At 42.5% G+C, this 22,281-nt stretch overlaps 1 protein-coding gene across 2 annotated transcripts in view; it reads right to left on the bottom strand.

The window, feature by feature from the left end:
• Nucleotides 1–20,754, bottom strand: part of cgnl1 (cingulin-like 1) — a 31,364-nt gene extending 10,610 nt beyond the window's left edge. For both annotated transcript variants that reach the window (XM_033625322.2, XM_033625314.2), the window contains exons 1-8: nt 20,592–20,754; nt 15,883–17,587; nt 15,641–15,735; nt 13,846–13,951; nt 13,244–13,345; nt 12,626–12,762; nt 11,266–11,404; nt 10,621–10,833 (exon numbers count right to left, since the gene is read on the bottom strand). In XM_033625322.2, the coding sequence (XP_033481213.2) occupies nt 10,621–10,833; nt 11,266–11,404; nt 12,626–12,762; nt 13,244–13,345; nt 13,846–13,951; nt 15,641–15,735; nt 15,883–17,535 (2,445 nt within the window). In that variant the 5' untranslated portion in view covers nt 17,536–17,587; nt 20,592–20,754. The remainder of the gene's footprint in view (nt 1–10,620; nt 10,834–11,265; nt 11,405–12,625; nt 12,763–13,243; nt 13,346–13,845; nt 13,952–15,640; nt 15,736–15,882; nt 17,588–20,591) is intronic.
• Between the last annotated feature and the right edge of the window lie 1,527 nt (nt 20,755–22,281).

Raw genomic sequence — 22,281 nt, forward strand, 5'->3', positions numbered from 1 at the left:
TTTGGCTCTGACATTTGAGGGTGGAGTGCTATGCAGGAGAGAAAGAGCGGGAGACAGGCGGAAATACATGTCTGTGTGACAGGAGACAAAGAAAACTGACAACAACCACGCGACTCAATCAGTACGACAGACAACAGGTTTTCAGTTGTGATAACACCCTTTCGATGAAGTACAGAGTCACAAATGTTCGTTTGGAAACAAGATTTTTTTGGAACGGAGATGGAATGTTAGGAAACTGGTTTGGCAATTTCCTGTTTATGTCAGTACAATGAGGTTCAACACGACAGAGGACATCTGTAAAATCTATAGCTTCAGTTTATCTGTAAAACAGAGCCGGAAAACTGAAGCTAAAATTTATTAAATAAACGCTCCAGGTGTGAAAATGTGTCAAAGAGTCAATAAAGTTCAATGTTCTCTTCCTGCACAGGCAGGTTACTCTCCATCACAGCATGTGTGTGTGTGTGCACAAAAGCATGACAGCACATATACACACACACACACACCTTTCTGTCTTCAAGAACCAACTGACTGCGTTGTGCTCCAGCTGGTGACGCCCTGATGAAAGACGGCACAGAAAAATGCACCAATACAAACAGTGGAACTAAAAACTACTGTAGTTTGTTATTCTTAAGCAGTACCTGTTTGTAGCGTAGTAAAAAACACACCTTCCCTCCACACCATCAGGAAAACCTTCATGTTTTTCCTGATGTATCAGTGACGTAAAAAGCACAAAGACACAAGTTATCACAGTGGGTTTTTCAATGTAGAGGGATTTTAACTGCGGCGGGCGAAAAGTGTGAAGCTTTGTGAGTTGCAGCATGCAGTGAGCGTTACTGGGAATTTGAACGAGGTTTCGAAGGTGGTAACTTATTTACAAATGCAAAATTTAGTTTCTCCTGGAATCCAAAGTCTACCTCTCTTCACCCCTTAATGCCCGTTGTGACTAAGCTGAAAGGCATTCGTTGATTGGCTCGTCTTGTTGTCACCATGCATGACTATAGGCACCTCCTGTACTAGAAAGGTGACGGTGCCTCCCTGCTTCAGAGACAGCGGGCTAGTCAGACCTGTTTCTCCTGTCTCCACAGAGCCACCCTCATCTCTGCCTGACTGGGTCATTTAGTTTGGTCACAGGAGCGAGGAGATCTGTACAGACTGTGCTGCTGAATGCACGGGTAACACTGTTTCACCTGTCAGATTAGCCTGACAAAGGAGAATTCATGTTAGACAACATATAAGACTTTGCTGTAAATAAAAAGGCTACTGTAAATAATAGAAACAACCACTTAGTATAATGCGGTACAATACCTCAGCACCAAAAGCTACAGTCGCCACAAGTACCATTATCATCACATTTAATTCATGATGTCTAATTATATATATTTCCCCTTTCTCTGTATTGTTTGTATGTATTACTTTGTATTTATTGGTTTGTTGTCTACTGATTTGTTAGTTTTTCTGCTCATTTTGTCTGCTTCTTGTTGTCATTTCTCTTTTAATGCATGTTTCTAAATTACCTTAGTTTAAGTCTCCTTTTCTGTAATTGTTTGTTTTTCTCCTTAAAAGTTGAGGTGAGGGCTGTTGTATAAGCCTGTGGCTTCTTTTCCTCACTTGACACACTTCTACTTTTTTCATTATCTGGATTTTACGCAGTTTTATCTGTGTGCAAATAGATGAAAATAAAATAAAATAAAATAAAATAAATTAAATTAAAAATAAGAATACAAATAAAAATACAAATAAAAAATTAAAAATAAAAGTAAAAATAAAAATCACACAGAAATATTAATTAAAAAAAACTCAATTAAGGCTTTAGCTTGGACCTTATAAACTAGCAACTGACTGAGGAAATACATTTGCAGTTTTCTGGACCGATGTATCTGCAGTTTGGGTCCAGACAACCGGGCGGTCTCTTGTGTTATTTTGGGTTACAGTAGCTTCCTCATGCTGGTTTAAAAAAAAACAACTTGAATATCAAAGTGTTGATTGTCGAAGGGGTTGGGCAGGATGTGGGTCTAAACACAGCTTTCACTACAATAATAAAGCATTGACAGTGTGTGTCAGTGCTCCATTTTAACAACACACACAACAAGTTCAGCCCTCACACTTCTCTGCCTGTCCCACTTCCCACACTGGGTCATACCAGTTAAAAGCACGGGCAAAGCCACCCAGCCACAAAGAGGGACACCCTGACGCTGCCTGTGAGAGGGAACAGGAGGGGATGACGTTAGACTCTTTTTCCATTAGACTTTCCCATCTGCAACTCTCATTTATTTGGAGGGATTCTAACAGACCAGCATCATGACCTGACATGGTATCTGATATATGTGGAAAGATCAACTTTTCTTACATTGTAAGACAAAGACAGAAATGCCACCTCTCTTATAAGCCTTCACAAACCAGATCATTTTCTTGTACACTACTACAAAAAGTTAATCATTCATTTAAAGTGTTAAAGCCTTATTAAAGATTACCTAACAACCACTGAAGGATTAGTGCAAACAAAACAAACACTTTATCAGCTATTAGACAATGATCTGTTTAATCTGTGCATTTAATATGATCCTTTATCACCTCTTTAAATATAAATTTAACAAAGACACTGACAACACAAGCTGACTTCAACGTAGCACAATATCACAGACGAATATGTGGTAATATTGTACTGTGAGTCCTTTTTCTCTCCTTTACACTAACTCAAAGTTTGACTTGGGTCCTCGTGTGTACTCAAACTGTTTGTATAAAGTTGCACATTAACTAACTTTGTGCAGTCTTTGAAGCACACCACGAGTGCTGGAGTGAGGTATGTGTCCCAGGTCGTGTGCTCTGGTGAAATCTTGGCTCTCCCAGTTATTTCCATTAAATAAGCCTCCAGTGCAACAAAAGAGCTGATGGTCCAAAGATATATACAGCTGCAAGAAACCGGTGGCAGAAATCAACAAGCATGAACAGTGCAGATTGTTTTCCTGCCCTGAATTTAATATTTCTCTGAAGTTTTCTATTAATGTCAGCAAGATTAATCCCTTCATCAGTTGTAGAGGTAACACCATAAAAACTCACAATACAGCACATGAACTTTCATACAAACATTTGAGCTACAAGTAACCAAGTTCAAATGCATCTCAAAATTACTGTAAACAGACAGTTTCCCCAAATTATAACACTTTCCAAGACGGTAGCTGCTGACTCATTTTGTCACTACCCCCCCCTTCCCCGCTCCTGATGTCACTCTGCCTGTGCTTTGTTTTCTTTTTTTGTAGACAAAGAAAATGTTGGAGGTATTTTTCCACATGTTTCCCCCCTGTCCACCACCTGGCAACCTATGACAATATTTGTTCCACAAAACCCAACAACATGGCACACAACATAACATGCGGTGCAATAACACTTTCAAAGGTTACAACCGCTGGAAAAACTGTGATTTCACTTAAAACAAAGGCACAACAACACAGAATCTGATTGGCCAATACCAACAGGATCAGCCAATCAGTCAACGGGAGTGTGTTTTATCTCACTTTTTCTCTTTCTGTTTAACTTCTGGTGAATTCCCTCTCTCTTCCCTGCTTCTCCTGTTGTCTATCGTCACTCACATGTTTGTTCACAAACTTAATATATAACCGATTCTGTTCATTTAACTTTCCGTCTGTGCACTACAAACCAATCTGCACTATGTGATGCCCTCTTTTTAGACCAGGAGTTGCAAAACCATAACCTCCACCTGACCATCACTTCCATCAGATTGCACCACTGGTTCAGCTTCAACATCCACCTGCTGTCTCTGCATGACCACAAGCATCTATAGACTCCAATATAAATAACACTTTAACTTATGGGCCAACATGCTGTGAAAATGTTGCTAAATATTGTTTTAAGGGGGTGGACTTAAGTATTCACCAATGCTTTTTTTGATTCACCATTTCTAGTTGTCTTCTCATTCAAATGAATGTTATTGCATCATAGTTGCCAGACTATCACAGGGCTGACACATAGAGACAGACAACCATTCACACTCATATTCACACCTACGTTTTTTGTTTTTTTTTTGAGTTACCAATTAACTTGCATGTCTTTGGATTGTGGGAGGAAGCTGGAGTACCCGGAGGATATCCATGCTGACACGGGGAGAACATGCAAACAGTCAGGCTACAGTAAGCTTTTTAACTCTTGGACCAGCAGCAGTGTGAGTGTTGTAGACATGTATTTCATGTTTATTGGCAGCTGCTTACTGTTTCTGTGGTTGGAGATGAAATGTAACCAAACCTGTTTTAACTTGTCGTGGGTTTGAGCTTTTTGACAGATGAAGTGATGTAGTCTTGTTGTGTAAAACAAAAAATGTTTTTGTTGTGTTTGACTCAAAGAGGCTACAAAAAATCCAAACACGATATAGTAAAATAAAACTATCCAAGGTCATTCAGAGTACAGGTCATTTCCTGTATGGTATCACATTATCTGAGCGTAACCCTCATATCAGTAGAACAAATAAAAAAAACTTCTTTGGGAGTGTGGAAGCCTTGATTTGCTTCGCCAGCATGAGGTGTGTGTTACAAATACAACAGCATTCCTCATTAAAGAAGGTCCCCAGACCTGAGGGAACAGAAGGCCTGTCACGGACTGAAAGGAAGGATTGAAGTCGAAATTAAAACGCGACAGCTGAGAAGCACTGGCATCTCATTGGTCAAAGGAGAGCGGTAATCAAATCTTGTCTTGTCCTCAGAGAAATGGAAACAGATACCAGCTTTTAAAGGAGTCTCTGTGTGGAGCCAAAGTTGGCATGGATGCTGTGTTGGCTTATGTGTGGTGACAGTTGTATTTGTCTGGTTTTGTCGGTTGGGTTCAATGTTGTGACAAAGTTTATGCTGCCTTCTTGGCCAGGTCGCTCGTGAAAAAGAGACCCTTAATGTCAAGGAGACTTTTTACAAGGATGTAGATGTAGATAAAGATAAAGATAAAGATATAGATATAGAAACAGATAGCAAGCTTGCAGGGGTGGTTGGATATAACAGGACATTGTAGAAACTGGATATACAGAGACACCGATGTTTCTGTTTAAAACTACAAAGAGAATTTAGGGAGATTAATTTTCTTTCTTTTTTATTGGCCAAAAGTCCTAAGTCCTCCCTCATGTATCACATTTGACTCTTTGGGATTCAGCTGTTGACACCATAAACACTGCTTGCTGGCAACTACACCCACAACTGCAATCACATATAAACAAGCACGACTGTAAGACATGAAACTGTTTTGATGTGCCTCCATCACAGTGCACCTACATGTAACTTGCAAGACTAAACAACTTATCAATCAGAAAAACGTAAACTAGCTTTCTGAAGTGATGTGGAGCTGAGATTCTCTATCATTTCTGCTAGTTTTCACTCCCTAACCATCAGCACAGTCACTCAGGGAATATCCTGGATATTAAAACATTTAGGATCATCTAATCTACATTACTCTTTCATTTTTGTAAAATACTCTGCAAAGATCTGTAAATCCATTCATTTCTCCAATGTCAGACTGGATCACACAATGTGACGGCAGAAAATACTACGCGAAGCACTGCACCAGACGCACCACTTCAAGAATTACATGTCTTACAGACTATCTATCAAAATTAACATGTTAGATGAGTGTGACTCCAGACTTTGACTTTCAGGCTTCACAGTGCCAATTAAATCTCACACTACCATCCTGGCTACAACTCAGTCAAAGGCTTGGTAAAGTCTCAGCAGTGAAACAAATAGGGGAGAAAACTCCTGCAACAGTTTTCCAAGCCAAAGGCCAAAAAAGACAAGGATTGGATAAACTTGTGAGCAAGAGAAGGAACACCCAAAATCCACATCCCACACAACAGTTCAAGTGTGGAGACTAACAACTCAAACATGGAGATCTCGGCCCACGCTTTACACACTTGATGTTCTGGCAAAGTTACAAATACAAAGATCAAAATGTAATTTAAAATGTGACCAGACTGCTTCATTACTTAATGGTCATGATGAGGAGTACAGGGGGCAAGAATATTAAAACTATGTGAACTCATGTGAGAAATGAACAATCGCCTTCAACTTCACATAAAAACAAACTGATTGCCTTTAAAAGCACTGCTTGATGAATGCAACCTCTCAGTTTTTAACCACTAGTCTCACAAGTTGTTGGTCGTCTCTATGGTAGATCAGAATCAGAATATCGGCCAAGTAAGTGCGCACACATACAAGGAATATGACCCTGTTTTCTGTTGCTCTCAATGTACAAACACAGAGATAGCCATACAGTTAAAAACGAGCAACAAAGCTTAACAGGTAAACATAAGGACTGGACTAATATAAACACAGTAAACTTGACTCCTTCAAGTTGTTTTGGCAGATTAGGCCCCCTCCACATCAGTGCTCACAGGCAGCGAGGTAAAGGAACAACAAACACTATAATCCAGCCGCTGCCTGGTTTCACACGGATGTGACTCTCATGTGTCCGTGCAGCAACATTTTCTGAACTGAATCTTTTCTGACTGAGCTGCTGCTGTATTTAGTTCCCGTTTTTTAAACTGTTTAATGTCAATCTGTAAAGTTATCGTTAAAGCTATTTGAAGACCAACAAGGATAAATGGCTCCTTCCCGTCTCTGTCGAGATCCAGAATCTCTCTCCATCATTTCCTTCCTCACTTCCCTGCCCTGCGTCTGCTTCCTCCTCTTCACCTGTTAAATCAGCTCCTAAAGCTACGCTGGGAAATATAGTGCTATCATCAAACACACAGACTCATGCGGGAGTCTTTACTTTGAAAACAAGCCCGAGGGGGAACTCTTCTCTGGGCCACGTAAGTTTGATGATCAGACAGTGAGACTTCAGTTCACACACTGGCAGAGATTACTCGAGAGGCAGGCGGAGATACGGGCGAGAATGGCACAGGCCAGAAAATGGGCTGCGTTTAGGTGAGCGGGAGATCACTGCGGAGTCTTGTGTGGAAACTGTGGAGTTAGGAAATGAAAAAATACGGCATTTTTGGATTGAGGTTACAGATGAGAGCGTGATAACAATGTGGCCGTGTTACACACTGTGGCTCGGGGGCTGAAGGTGAAACATAACAAGAGCTGGAAATGGTGTGATAAGCACAAGGCTCTGTCTTTACAGTCAGGACGGGAGAGTACAGCTGAGACCTATTAAAGCCTCTAACACTGAGGATCCGGAGCGCTGTGGAGATGGAGATGCAACTGCAGCACCCTGAAGAGGTATAAATGAAAAGATCCACCGCCTCTCCAGCAGGTCGGGAGCGGGTGCACTGTAACAGAGCTGGAGCTGAGTGAAGAAGGAGGTCTGCAGGGTGCACATTCTCCACTTTGACCCCAACATTCCTGGAAACAGACCGTTCTCTCTGCTCACCACACCTCATCTGTCCACATTTTCTGCATACCAGCACATGCTGGCATGAGAGATCAAATCCACTTCCAAATGTGCAGACGTGTTTTGTTACAGGGCATTAAGAACTTAAAATAAGTAGATTCATATCTTCTCAAGAAAGTGCAACCAAGATTTTTCAACCTTGATGAAATTCCACAGATTTCGGTTCATTGAAAACACAATGCAGCTTTCAATTTATGACACAAAACAGGCCCCCCGCTCTTTTCAGGGGGTCAGCCACGCATCCCCTTTTCTACAGCACACTGACCCACTTATTCAGCATGTCCCAACCCCCGCTGCTATTATTGTGTGAAACAAACTCATCATTCATCTTCGACTGAGGTCCGCAATTACCCCCACTCTTTCAGGGCACAGAGGGAAGAGGGGACACGACGCAACTCAGGAACAGCAGCTCATTAGATTAGTGATGGCTTGCCACTGCAATTAACTAGTATACAGAGCAACTCAGTGCTCCAGTTTCCAGCATTCTTCCTCGCATGGGCTGCTCCGGTCAACGCAAACGTCAGGGTTGCTCAATGGGGGGAAGCAGCACTTCAGTCGGAGATGGGGCTGAATAATAAAAAGATGCACAGTTCACTCCGGCTCTCTTTTCCCTCTGTCTGACACCCTCATACAAAGTGGAAGCGCACATGAGATAATAAGCAGTTTTCCCTTTTAATGTCAGGCTTTCACATAACTTGTAGCTCAGACTGCTGTGGCTGCTTGAACTTTAAAAAGCAGTGGGTGTCATGCTAAAAATTTAGCTTACATTTTTTTTGTTTCGGTGTGTCTGTCTATCACACTGTATTTTCATCACACAGAAAACCATAATGTCCAGAATAATGGCCTAGTTTTAATTACTGACACACTAGCAATACGCTTATTTTGTAAACGTGACTACGATTACGACTACTATGATTTATGTGTTTTGTGCTGACTTGTCTGAGCTTATCACCTGTCTGCACATTGCCCCGACATAAACAGCATATATAAACAGGTAAACCATTAATGTGCCACTGTGTAGATGAATTTGAGTTGATATTTCTATGTAATAATTGACTGGCACAGTCTTCTAACCTACAAAGGCCTCACAACATTCGATCTGAGGACAGCACGTTATTTCAAGGACGTGAAATGCTCTTTTGTATCTTAAAAGAGAAACAAACAATGACTTCATCTTGCCAAGTGTTTACAAAGCACTGAGGGTAAACCCCTGATGACACACTCCCTCGGGGGAGCAGTACCTCTGTTTGACAAGAGGAAATGTTCTCATAGACTGTTGCTGCAGAGCGCTGATGCGGACCCCCAGCGGGCCTGCAGGAAGCCGAGAACAAGGACAACTTCCAGTCTTTGAGACAAACAGGACACACGTGAGTCACACAGCGACCTACTGAAAACAATGTGTCTTCAGTCCTTGTGCTGTCTCCTGCCATGCTCTGCTGCTCATCTTAACTTACCTTCCCTCACTTGTGGAACAACAGTTGACAAACCCTCTCTACTCTGAAGGAAATTTTCGTCTTATCTTTCGCTCTTAAATAATGGCGAGTTCATCGCTGGTTCAAGGAGGTTTATAACTTTTAATGTGAGTTTTTCAGAAGTTCAATTCTTGCCAGTGTAGTAAAACCAGAACTCTGTCCATGTCTGTGTCGCAGTAAATCAGGGCTTTTAATTGAGACTTGCTGCTGAGCTACATCAGTGACCTTGCCAGTAAGGCAACTCCTAAATATGTCAAACACAGATAAATGTCTCTAAATGTTATTATCGAACATCATTCTTCCTGTAAATCGTTCCTCCCCAGAGGAAAAACTGAGATAAGGACACACTTGTACACTTGACTGGCGAGACAGACTTCCCATGAAAAATGATGACGAGCTAGATCTAAATTTTACAAAGTGTTTCATTTTCATTTTATCAGTCTGCTCTGTTGACGCAGCTCAAGAGTGTGAACTCAAGCTGAGCTTAATTTCCACATGCGTCATTTAAAAAAAACGTACAACTTCTCACTGCAGCAGGTGAACATCCTATCCTGTGGTGATCAGTGAGTTTAAATGACTTTGTTTATGCAGTGCAATAACATCGTTGCTCTTTATCATCAGCATTTCTCTGGAGCTGATAAAACCAAATCATCAAATCACAAATGTATGACTAACACAGCAGATATGCACCAAACCAACCAACCCATGTGCAGCTGGAGTTTACAGGGTTAACAGAAGTCTGTAAATATTATTGAAAAATCAACTGCTAACTTGACTTTCAGCATAAATGTGAGGCTGCAGTAGTACGCTGAGTACAAGTCTGTGAAATTATGCTAATATAAAAATAGGATTTTACTCATGACTTTTATTTTCCCTCCAATCATGTGTCGAAATCACGACTTTAAGATTTCTTAAAAGGCAATGGAGACAATGAGACAAGGCCTCCTCACCACCATTATCTCTCAAAGTTACACCCCAAAAATCTACTTAATAAAGTGTCAGTGTTTGAAAGAAAGTAACTGGCACCACACAGAAAACTTTGCAGGATCTTTACCAACAAACAGTTATATAAGAAAGCTGAATCCATCCTGTCTGATTGTTCCCGTCCTTTACATCAGCAGTTTCAGTTTCAGCCATCTGGAACCCTCTTCAGACTTCAACAAGCTAAAGCCAACAGACGCAAGCCCTCCTTTGCACCCTCTGCCACGTCCCTCCTAAACTCTAGGAGTAAAACATAGTTATTTATCTTTAATCTATTGTTTGGTCTTTTATCTTTTTAGTTGTCTGAGTATTTTCACTGTTGTATTGTTTCAGTGTTGTATTTTGTGCCCTGAGTGTTGTGTTCGCTAAATGTATTCATCCCACTGCCCCACTGGGGACAAATATTGATTCATTTCCTGCTCTTTTTGCAAATAATTTCCACAGAAATACAGTGATACTTATTTAAAGTGCCAGTGTAACTGGATATTGTGTATCTTGCCTGTTCTGGCAGTGTCTCAGTATTCTGACAGTGCCACAGATGTAAGGTGTAAATACCGTCAATTCAAAGCAGCAGCCCAACCTCTAATGACAAACACATGGCATAACTTGCGATGCAAAGCACACACACGCTCACAGCTCCCCTGATGCTTATCTTCACACTCCTCTGTGACAGGGTGTCTCTGGAGCGGGGGAGGTCAAGAGCGAAGGAAATGAGGAGGAGGTGAACACAGGGAGTCAAACTGGAGGAGAGGGGAGGGAAAACAAACGGGGGGCTGATTACCTGCTTGGCCTCCGCCAGAGACGTCTGCAGCTTGCTTATTTCCTTCTCGTACTGCTCCTTCATCTTGTCCACCTCCTGATCGTGAGCGGCCACTTCCTCCTTCAGGGCTCCTTTCAGAGCTGTCAGCTCCCTCTCTCGCCTCCTCAGCACCTCCTCTTGGTCCTCCTTGGCCAGGAGAACTTCCTGCATCTCTACCTTCAGTTGCATCATGTCCTGCAGTAAATAAAGACGGTCGGGTTACTCTTTATCACTTCGGAATTTGAAGAATTAGATTGAGGAGTGCTGAGTTTGACCATGATCCTTAAGTTTGCTCTTCATCTTGGTTACACAGACATTTCTCATTGCAGCCACATTTATGTAGCTGTTTATAGATCAAACATGAAGAGCAAAAGACACGACAGAATGTGGACCTTCTGGAAATAATCAATAACAGCGATGAAGTCATTTTAGACACACAGTTCCAATATTATATTCCTGTATATTTAGTTTATTCTGTGGTGAGAAATCTTTCAGATGAAGCCATCACCACGTGAGGCTGCAATGGTTTGACGGAAACAAATCATTGAGCTCCTTACAGACAGGCTGGTATACAAGCGTACACAAAAAAAACTTTCCTCTTCTCCAGAACAATGAACACTGCATTACCGCCATAATGATGTCTTTCTCTCCATCTGTGGCAGCCCTCTTGGCCGAGTCAAGCTCGTCATGCATCTCTGACAGCTGGTCCTGCAGGTCTCTGATCTCTGTCTGGTACTGCTCCCTCTCCATCTTCACCTGGAACAGCCTGACAAACCACATGACATGTCACAACACAGTACAGTCATTCTACATACCTACTGTGTATCTGCGCACATACACACCCGCACACCTGCCCCTTAATTCGCACATACAAATGGCAGCACCTGTGCTGGGGCTTCATGTGAGGCCTACAGAGCACCGGGGTTCAAACGAATACCTGAACGATGGCAAACCAATAATGTTTAAACTGCCTCCGCATGACAACACAGAGGGGGAGGGTGATAAGTGATGTGAGGCACCTAAAACAAATCACCACACAGTGACGTAGGCTGAAGCGGCACATTGATTCCTGCTGTAAAAACACACCAAATGATGTTCGTCCTGAGAAAGACAACTATGGATTCGTATGTTAAAGGGCAAAAATGGAGCTGAACAGTTAGTGCTGTCAGAGTGAATAGTAAATCAGTCACCAAACACACATTAATATGTTGGGTGAAAGATAAACCTAACAAACTAGAGGAGGCACAAAGGGCTGTATATCAAGACAGAGGAGCTGACATGGTAACCACTTCAGTAACTATCAACAGTCTGAGTGGTTTCATCCTACACTGCTTCCAGCATGACAGTGCATGGAAATATGTCAGTGCAAAGCAACAGCTGATAAATAACACATCAAGCTAATTATTATCATTATTTATTATTATATGATCTGGGGAAAGTGTCAACAGCAGCATGGTTCATCTGATACACAGCATCCTTATTTCACCTGCCAACAGGATCCCTCACCAGCTTCCCACCGCAAACACTCGTGTTTACTGGAGCATACCGGAGCATTGGAAAAGTCTTTCTTTCTTCTTAGCTTTCTTTGTATTTGTTTTTTTTCTCAGGCTAATTATTAATCTGTGCGCTCTAAAATATTTATTTTATATTTATTTTATTGCTTTACATTTACATATTTTCATTTCATGTTCTTATTCTTACTTCTTACACTTCTCTATTCTTTACATCGGAGCAACTGTAATGACTCATAATTTCCCTTAGGGGATCAATAAAGTATTTCTGATTCTGATTCATACAATCAAGATGGAGATACCAGTGAAGTGAGCTGAACTTGGCTGGTTTGCCTCTGAACCACACACTTCTGGCCAAGTTTTACAAAAGTTAAAAAGATCCTGGCACTGACATATCAAACAGTCAACACAACAATGCGACACTAGTTGAATAACATACTCTGATCATTATTGACTTCTCCAAAATGGTCACTTACTCTTCCACTGTGGTCTGGAGCTCGACCTCTGTTTTGGCCAGTTTTTCCCTCAGACGCTTGCACTCCTCTGCACTCCGCTCCAGCTCCTGCTGCAGCTCCTTCAAACCTGCAACTGCCCTCTTGTCAGCCTGATTCTTCTATAGGTGACACACAGAAATATTAATGTTGACAATATCAGCTTCAGTTCAGACAAATGTCTGGTCTTTTACATTTCCTGCACCAAGCTTTTGGCATTTAATCCTGACAACTTATTGTTTGGTAGAAACATAAAGATATGATCAGTTTCAGTGTGATTTTTGTTAATGGGATTTGTTTTAAATGTTGCGAAGAAGAAGAAGAAGAAGAAGCATATAAGATGTCTGTTGTGAAAAAAATGAGTTTTCAAGAGAGTAGCCTGTTTGTTCTTTCATTCTGTCCATGTAAATGTGCCTTTGTGCTGGGCTTATCCAACTCTAACATCTAACCAGTACACCCAAAATATCTCTTTCATTCAACAAGTTGACGAGTAATCCCTTAAACCGTCAATAAAAGGATATTCTCAAACTGCAACAACAAGTTTAGCAATAAGCTGACATGCCAACATAAACAAGCTGGTGTCAGAGGCACAGAGACACTTACCATGGTTTGTTCCTCAAGTTTTCTCTTCAGGTCGTTTATTTCTTTCTCCAGTTCATCATTTTGCTCCTGCAGAGCTTTGGTCTGTGCAGAGAAGTCAAGGGACTGACAGAAGAAGACAGTTATTTTGTTAGGATCCATTTTGAAATGAAATGCAAATGGAATATTAGGACTCCAGCATTAGTACTCAGTTATGTAGTAAAGCGTGAATATTTAATAGCTGACAGTGTCTGCCTCAGAAAGATAATTTGCACACAGTTTTTAAGGGTCCATTAAACCGCTTTGAGATCACAGTTTTCCTCAGTGGTTTATATCAAACAGGATGTTAAGGAAGAATTTCATTTGGAAATATACATTAGCACAAAAAATGTTTGTTGCGTGTATCAATGTATCAACCAGCTGGGCTTCACTTTGGGAAGCTGAACCCCAAACACACAACTATTCTATATACTGACAGACAGCTAAAGCATGAGGGTAAAACTGAAGCTTTATAATCCCAGGTTTATGATTTCAATATAAAACTACATAAAGATTGCAAAGGAGATGTTTTATGGGTTCTTCAGCTGTTAATGGAGCACAGTTACAATGATCTAACAATGTCTCACTTTGTTATCACTTTGTGCACTCGCCGTGGCCCGAGACTTCAACGTCTGTATCTTCTCAAAGACAAGGTTGACCTTTCGCTTTGTCGTTTCATCATTATCGTTGCTTCTGCAGACACACACACATACACACACACACAGTATGTTAACACACTCGGGTTATTAAAAGGTAAAAAAAACAACTTTTCTCAGTGTTTGGGGGGATCAGGAATTAATTCCAGACTGTTCTAGGAACAGAGTAAGTCATTCCCAGCTTAGAAAGGGTCAGGAAGGATCATGCTGCTTTGATGTGTCACCTCACAGCACAAACAGCTTCATTACACCCGTCCAATAAACCACGTGGCACATGAGCAGAGGAATCAAACGTATGGGCAGTATAATGGAATTGCTGCAGAGTTTAATGTCATCGCCTGGTAATTTTGTAGTAAACAGAGCTAAAAATGTTGTAGCAACCATGCTAGGGTCAAGAAAAATCACCATTTCTAATGCCCTCAAATGCCTTCAGATAATATTATCAAGAGTTAACATACAGTCAAGTAGTAGTTTTGTTCATTTACATAATTACTGAAACAAAAACAGAACTTTTAAGGAGCCTGGATTCACAGCATTTGGACACAAAACCAGCCACACACATTTTTCTACCTTGGGTCCATTCTCTCTGAGAGTAACATAATTTACACCCTAATTAAAAAGATAGCAACGGAGCAACAATTTGCAGCGCTGTTCTGCCAGCTTAAGTGTTCCTGAACGTAAACAGCAACTTCTTGTAGCTAAAAAAAAAAAAAAGCGGCAGCATTTCTGAGTTTATCACCAGACGTTTGTAAGCCCAAAGATGGGAGGATTTTCTCGCTCCACAGAAAAACTATTAATCCTTCAGTTAAAGTGAAAACATCAGAATCCATAAAAATGGAGTTACAACACTTTCACATGACATCAGTGATATATTAGTTCAATAAATTAGGCGGCTGTCACAAACAGCCAAACCCCCTAAAACTCTCTTCTCTTCATACATATGATTTTCATTAAACCTCTATAACCCCTGTTGGTGAGTGTTTGTCTTCTGAGGCCTTGGGAATGTAGCTCAGTTTCAGCCCCAGCACTTCCATCTGCGTTTCCTTTCCTTTGTCCTGTGACTCCTGACCTGTGGCCCGACACACCCAAGCAGTTTCCTGCTCTCTTTCTACATTATCACAAGCCTTTAGCAAGAACCGCAGAAACCTGCAAACTGTTTCTAACTGTGACATCATGAACAACAGTGCAGGCTGACTGGTGTTTGTCCATCGTTCTCAAAAAACAATTCTTGACAGTGACTTGTTACCTGAAGTTCAAAGACTGTAGAAAATGCACAAGACATCATATCTGGCTCCTTCAAACCTGAACTACATTTAACCTTTTAACCCAACATGCCTTTCCTTGACGGGCAACAAGTGTCTGATTACAGAAGTAAACAGAACGCTTTCACACTGCAGCATGGAGAAAGCAGAGAAAGAAAGTGGGATTCAGCGAGATAACAAACAGCTGGATCTCTCACAGGCTGGATGGGAGGGTAAGAAGAGCACATTCCTTTACTTTTATCACAAACAGTCCAACTCTGATAAAAACCACAGAACAGTCTCTTCCTTCATGATGCATTGCCTTATGGTGCAGTGTGTGGGATTTGGGCTTTAGAGTGAACAATATGCTCAATTCATGATTCAGCTAACATCAAAGGATGAAGATGAGAACTGTTTCACAACATTTGGTCCCATTTTATTTTATTAATATGAGCAAATAAAGCTGAAATAATAAAAGAACTCACCCGTCCTTAAGGTAATTAAACAAGATTTGTTTTGCTGTCTCTTCATGTGTTTGTTGTGAAAGCTCTTGCTGACCTCTCAAGAGATCAGGTGTCGTCTGGAAATGGCAGGAAAAGAGAGGGAGATCTTAACAAAGCAAAAAAGGTGACTCACAGATCCTCATTTTGATGACTTAACGTACTGTTGGACAATGTGCTTATATTTGAAAGACAATGAGACAAGTTTCTGCATAGATCCCTTTTACCTGAACGTCGGCCTCTGAGCTGAGCTTTTTGTCCGCAGTGGTAGACGGTTTGGACAGCGATGTTGACAGTGATGTTGTCGAAACCTTTCCAGCTGAAGCGGCACTGTCCTCATTCTCTTTAGTCTTGAATGGCTGTGAAGAAGTGCGAGTCTCTGGCTTTCTGTAACCCTGAATGGCGCCGACACCTTTAGAGATGGTGCTCTGGGGGGAGCCGGGCGCGCTGGCGACACAAGATGAAGCCCTGGAATCACCCTTACCATCCACAGACGTGGCCCAGGAGTCCTGACTGCCAGCTGTTTTCTGCAGCCGTAGCTGTGAGGGCCGCAAGACATGCTCCATTGATGTGCCTCGCTGGCGGCTAAAGCCGTCCGAATAGCCAGAGCCATCTCGCAGGCCGAAGGCGCTATCCACACTGCGTGAGCGCTTCCTGTCCTCGAGATTGATCCTGTTCCTGCGCCCTGCCCTGCCCCTGCGCTGGTGGCTGCCATCTTTGCCATCAAACTTCTCAATGAGCTCATCGACACCAGGGATGGAGCCTGTGTCAATGTCTCTGCCTGAACCTGGGTGGAAAGGGATGTAGCGGCGGTTCTCGTGGCGGTTGATGGAGTCTGAGTACAGGGCATCCATCTGTTCATCCAACAGAGTCTTAGAAATGGAAGACCCGGAGGAGTGGCGGGAACGGGTGGAGGAGGACTGAAGAACTGGACCACTGGAGTCAGTCCTGCGGAGAGGAAGGACATCAGGCTCGCGGCGGGTGCGTTCAAGGCTTGAGTTGGTGCTACTCATAGAAGTGGGGGATCTGGATGATGTCTTGCTCTGCTCACTCGTGGGACTTGACACGGTGGAGGGCTGAAGCTGGGCTGGAGGCGCTGTTTGCCGCTGCGTTTTAGAGCCTGGCTTGGACTGAGGTGGATTCAGGTTAGTGAGACGAGGTTTGGACTGCGGCTGAGCGACTTGTGTTTGCAACCTCGACTGAGGCTGAGCGATCTGGGATGGGGGCAGAGCCTGGGGCTGTGACCTCGGCTTAGTGAGGGCCGTCTCACTCTGGCTCTGGGATGGAAGTTGCCTTTTCTCTTGCTGCGCAGGAGCTTTATTCCGGTCCAGACTTGATGCCCTGGCACTGGACGGTGCAACGACAGCAGGTTTGGAGGAGTAACTCTGGTGCTGGCTCCCACTCTCAGCCAAAGATCTTGAAGGCAAGCTGTGGAAACCGTCAATGTTCAGGGAGTTGTTCTCTGGATCATACGGCTGCAGTATCTCAGGGTGCTTCTGAAAGTTCAAAAGGGTCTTTCCCTGTGAATCTTTGATGCCATTTTGAGGCCCAGAGTATTGCGTCATCTTCTGAGACCTGTACTCCACGAAGGGGCTGATGGATCCAGCCTCCTTGCCTCCCCTGAAATCATACTCCTGGTAGTTCTCAATAAAAGAGCCCTCTGTGTCGATGTACCCATTATTGTCAGGGTCGATGAGGGATTGAGGGCCTCTGTCTTGGTTGTTGAGAACTACGTAAGGGTGTCCATCGATACCCTGGACACGGATGCTGAGACCGTATGTTCCAGCTCCATTACTGTTGGGCCTGGAGGGGCGGGACGGCTGAGTGTGGCCTCGCTGTGGTCCGCTGCTAGGAATGCCAGTCACTCTGTACGACTCCATCAGGAATGCAGAAGGAAAATAAATCCCTCTCCCTGGATCAGGTGGCCCACCTCTACAAGCAAAGATTCAGACAGGCTCTATTAGTTAGAGATGAGACACTACGTAATTCAGTAATATCAACAAATGTTTCCCAGTTCCACACTCAGCCACTAATGAAACATTAAAGCCTCGCTGCATTTAATTACGTCGCCTGTTTTCATTTGCTTTTCTTGTTTTGCATTCTTAATGTTGTGCTTTCTCTCCACAGAGATGTTTTCTGTCAAACTGCTCAGCTAATGTGCTCTGACCAAATGAAGAATGAGACAACAAGCTGCCTGTGTCGCCTCTCAGAACCCATAATATCGCCAAAAATATGAGTCAACATCGGCCACATTCTTTGTAAAAATGACTGGGTGCTGTTTAGAAAAGCCAGTGACTAACAGGTATGGCATAACAAAATGACTGTTTGCCATGCATGACAAAGAATTGGTTCAACAGGTTAAGAGAAAGGTATGGAGAGAAAGATAACACTTCAGCATGAGTCAGTCAGACCTGGGAGAAATGTGAGAGCTCTGCTATCTCGACACAACTTTGGAGGGCGTTAGGTTTAGAGGGAATGTGTAGTGTGTGTGTATATACCAATGTAATTGATCCTTGTAAATGACATTGTAATTTGCAGCCCACGCTCATGTGATACGCCATGAAGAGAGAGCAACAAAATCTTATCCGGCTCACTTTTGTCACATTTATAATAATTGCGGGGTTGTCGAGGGTTGACAGATTTGCAGCAGGATTGTGAGAACACAGCTGGCAATAAATATCAAACTGTGTACAAATATCAAAGTAAGCTGCTGAGTGTTCTTCAGACACATTTATGCCTGGGAAGCCGGTGGAGACAAAGCCATCAGCGGCCACCATGTGTTTCACCGGACAATGGGCTTTTAGCAGGTTCCTGTTTGCCCTGCTGATAGTGTCCCATTCTACCTGATGTTACAATACAAAGACGGACGGAGATGGGCCTGGAACAAAGACACTGATAAGAGTGGAAACAAAGGCAGAAGCAGGATATGTCACATTAGCGTTAAATAGGTAAAGACTGACAACTCATAGCCCATTAAGAAGAATAAAGGGCCGTCTAGGGTTTAAAGATATGATTATATGTACCATGAGAAGATGTACATTTGTTAACAAAGACTTTCCAGACTGGTGGTCCCTGGTTGCATTAGACCAGTGGCTCCCAACTGGTGCAGCCACAGAGTCCAGATTTCTCTTTAGTCATTAAGGTCCACACAGTTAAACACATTCAGCTTCATTCTTGCGCTTGGCCATGTCTTTGAGCTAGTTTGCTGTCTCTGTTAGGTAGCTGTCATCTGTTGCTCATTCTAGAGCAGGAAACAGCACTTCAAAAATAAAAGCTTTGTGTTGGAATTTCACTGCTATTAGAAATAAAGGGTAATTTTTTTGTGTTTGTTTTGTTTCTCGACATGTTTGCGTGTCACTTGCGGTCCTTTCAGAAGGGACCCGCGACCCACCAGCTGGGAACCCCTGCATTAGACCATTGTGGGCAAAGCTGCAGAACACAAATCAATGCGCAAGATATCTTTATTGCAATATTGGATGTTTTGCTTTATTGTTTTTGCATCAATATGATGAGGATTTGTTGCATATTCAATGTGCTGGATTAGCCAAAAACAGACGTTCCTGTCCAATTCCCTTATCTATAACAGCTTTAAACTGATTCCCCCAAAAATCTACTATATTAGGGAATCAATATCACAAAATATATCAAAATTATAAGCACCCTGATTGAAGATTTCAGCGTTTCCAAGGAAATTGGTTAGCCGAGGTGGTAAGCCACCTGACACATCTTATTAAGTGTAAAGCATTTGCTCGACGACGCAGCACCTCTGCCGTTTTCCCCCCAAGGGTAACATTTTATTAAGTGTATTTACCCAAATTTACAGGATATTAGCAGAGGCTATGTCTGTTTCAGGTGAGGTGGCCTACCTCTGCCGTAACTCACGACTAGAAACAATTAAAAAATATGTACATAATTCACCTCAGCTTGATTTTGACAGGTCAACTGGTTGATCTGTGTGCCTCAGTAAGTCATAAGTACTCAGTTTCCCACTCTTTTGTCTGCACAGTAGGGAAGAAGGAGGCCTGCAAGGTAAAGTGTCCCTTCCAGGATGAAGAGGACAGATTAAAGCGAAAGAAGACACACAATAGATTCTTTCATCCTCAGTGTCACATGTATGCCTCGACAAGTGTGCAACTGTCTTCCTGCCATTGTATTTCTCACTGCACAAGGAGGAAACCCTCACTGAGCCTGTCTGTCCTTCATATGGAGGCAGTGTTGCCTTCACTGACCCCTGTGCTGCAGAACAGGGAGGTCAGCACTGAGCCCAGGTTGGATGTCAAGGCCCTGGCTTTGATCTGTGCGGAGGGGAGACTCTGCAAAGATTTAACAAAGCAGATTTTTATCTCCTCATGTGAACTCATTAGTTTTCTGTGTCACAGAGAGTCCAGACACCGTGTCTGCAGCTGCATTCACTCACATGACTGCATCAAGAAAACACATCAGTTAAGAGGGGCCGACCTTGAGAGACTGAAAGTAAATTATGGACAAAGTCAGTGAAAGCAGCGAGGATTTACACTGTGGGAAAATATTATAAAGTTACGTAACATGAATGGGAGTTCACTAATCTGGGGCGTCAGGTAACCGTAAACATGAGCGACTGTAAACACAATTAAAATACCACTAATGTGTAAATGACACACAGAGACTGAGAGTAAAATCTGTGAGCAGCCAGGTGACTGAAACTGCGATAAATTGAGTTGACGCAGTTTGTGGACATTTTCCATCGCTGCTCAGTGCAACAGGTGGCATGAATCACACCACCGGCCTCACATACACTGTAAAACTCATTTATCTTTTCTGAGTCACTCACTAGTTTCAGTTTATAGCAGGTTAATTCTCCCTTTTGCTGTTAAATGTTGAGTTTTGTGCCTCTTGTTGAGCTGTTAACGCTCCCACAGCAGACATGTACAATGAACACTGGTAGCTGGTTACTCACCGGCGTCGTTTCCCTCTCTGGTTCAGTTACCGCAGATTATAAATGAGAGTTAAAAATAAGTTTTTAAAGATAAAAAGTGCCCACGCTGCTGCCTGCTAACTTATTTAGTTGCGTGTTGTTTCCAGGAGGAGCGAGCAGGAGAGTTACAGAAGGACGTCCGACCCTCGGGGCCGCTCCGCCTCCTGAAACAAGCGCTCAAACCCGCCCACCCACCCAAAAGCCAGGCGGCTGGTCCAGGATCAGATCTCACAGCAGGAACCCTCCCTGACGCCCCGGCACCACTTCACCCAGGTCAGGTTCAGTTTGGACCGGCCAGGCTCGGCTCGGTTCAGCTCAGCAGGGTCCTGCGAGTCCGAAACCACAAGTTGTAGCTGAGACCTCACACTCCTTTAATGCATGTCATATGAATACATCAAAACATATTTGAAATAAAGAAAAAAAGAATTAAATTAAATTGAATCAAATTAAATCAACAAATAGATACATAAATAAATGAATATTAAACTTTAGGGCGGCAGAAAGTGATAAAGTGTGTTTGCTTGTGTTTGGAAGAAGCTGTGCCAAAACAAAAATACAAATGCAAATACAAAATGACTGAGCTCAAGTTTTGGGGTGAGTCACTTTTTTGCTATGTGAAAAAAACACATGGGAGGACCCAGCAGATATATCTTTCTGAGAATTACTCAACAAATAAGCCAAACACACCCCACTTAAGTATTTTAGAAATTCTGGCAGATATTTCACACTATTTTTTGTCTACTTGCACTGTTATGTCTCAGATCCTCATTGTGCTTTTGCGCTTTTTTCTTTTCGTATTTGATGAGGTTTTTTTTTTTTTGAGGGAGTCCAAGATTTCTTTTGCCAACGGCTTCTTCCTGAAATTGTAGTGCACATAATAAAATAAAGAACTTTGAGGTTGAAGTTACACACTTAAGCTTCATAAATTGGTATTCATTTTGAATACAAACCGATTTATTAATTATTTAATGAACCTGGGAGAATTAAGCACGTGTGTACTCTCTCTAAACTCCCTGTCAATTTAATTATTTGCACTCTGCATAAATGCAATTTGCAGCTGCATGTCTTTAAAAACCGAGAGCGTCATCTAGTGGATAGTGAGCTGACCTGAATGCGGTTAGTTAATGAGAACCTGTACTGGTGGTGGTGGTGGTGGTACTAGTGCTTGCATGCATGGGACTCACACAGACAGTGCAGTGAACGCATCACCATAGATGTACTCAGTGAGCAGATAGTGCGATGCAGCAGGATGGTGGGAGTGCAGCATTACAATGTAAAAGCATGGCATGAGGAGGCATTATGCTGAGTGGAATGAAGAAATGTTGATAAATGTTCTGGGTGTAGTGGAGAGTGAGTATTGTTGCAGAAATAAAGTGTCTGTGTGTGTATGTGTGCTTCAAGGGGAAGTGCAGGACTAAGCAAACAACACTGAGCAGTGATAAATAGTATCCAGGATGGCTTAAAGTAGGGAGTTACAGGAGCAGGAGTACAGTCAGCTTCAGTGATACTGTAGGTGCACTGAGAGGTGTATACATACAGTACAGGCCAAAAGTTTGGACACACCTTCTCATTCAATGCGTTTTCTTTATTTTCATGACTATTTACATTGTAGATTCTCACTGAAGGCATCAAAACTATGAATGAACACATGTGGAGTTATGTACTTAACAAA

Source organism: Epinephelus lanceolatus, chromosome 2 (assembly GCF_041903045.1).
Source record: "Epinephelus lanceolatus isolate andai-2023 chromosome 2, ASM4190304v1, whole genome shotgun sequence".
NCBI lineage: Eukaryota > Metazoa > Chordata > Actinopteri > Perciformes > Serranidae > Epinephelus > Epinephelus lanceolatus.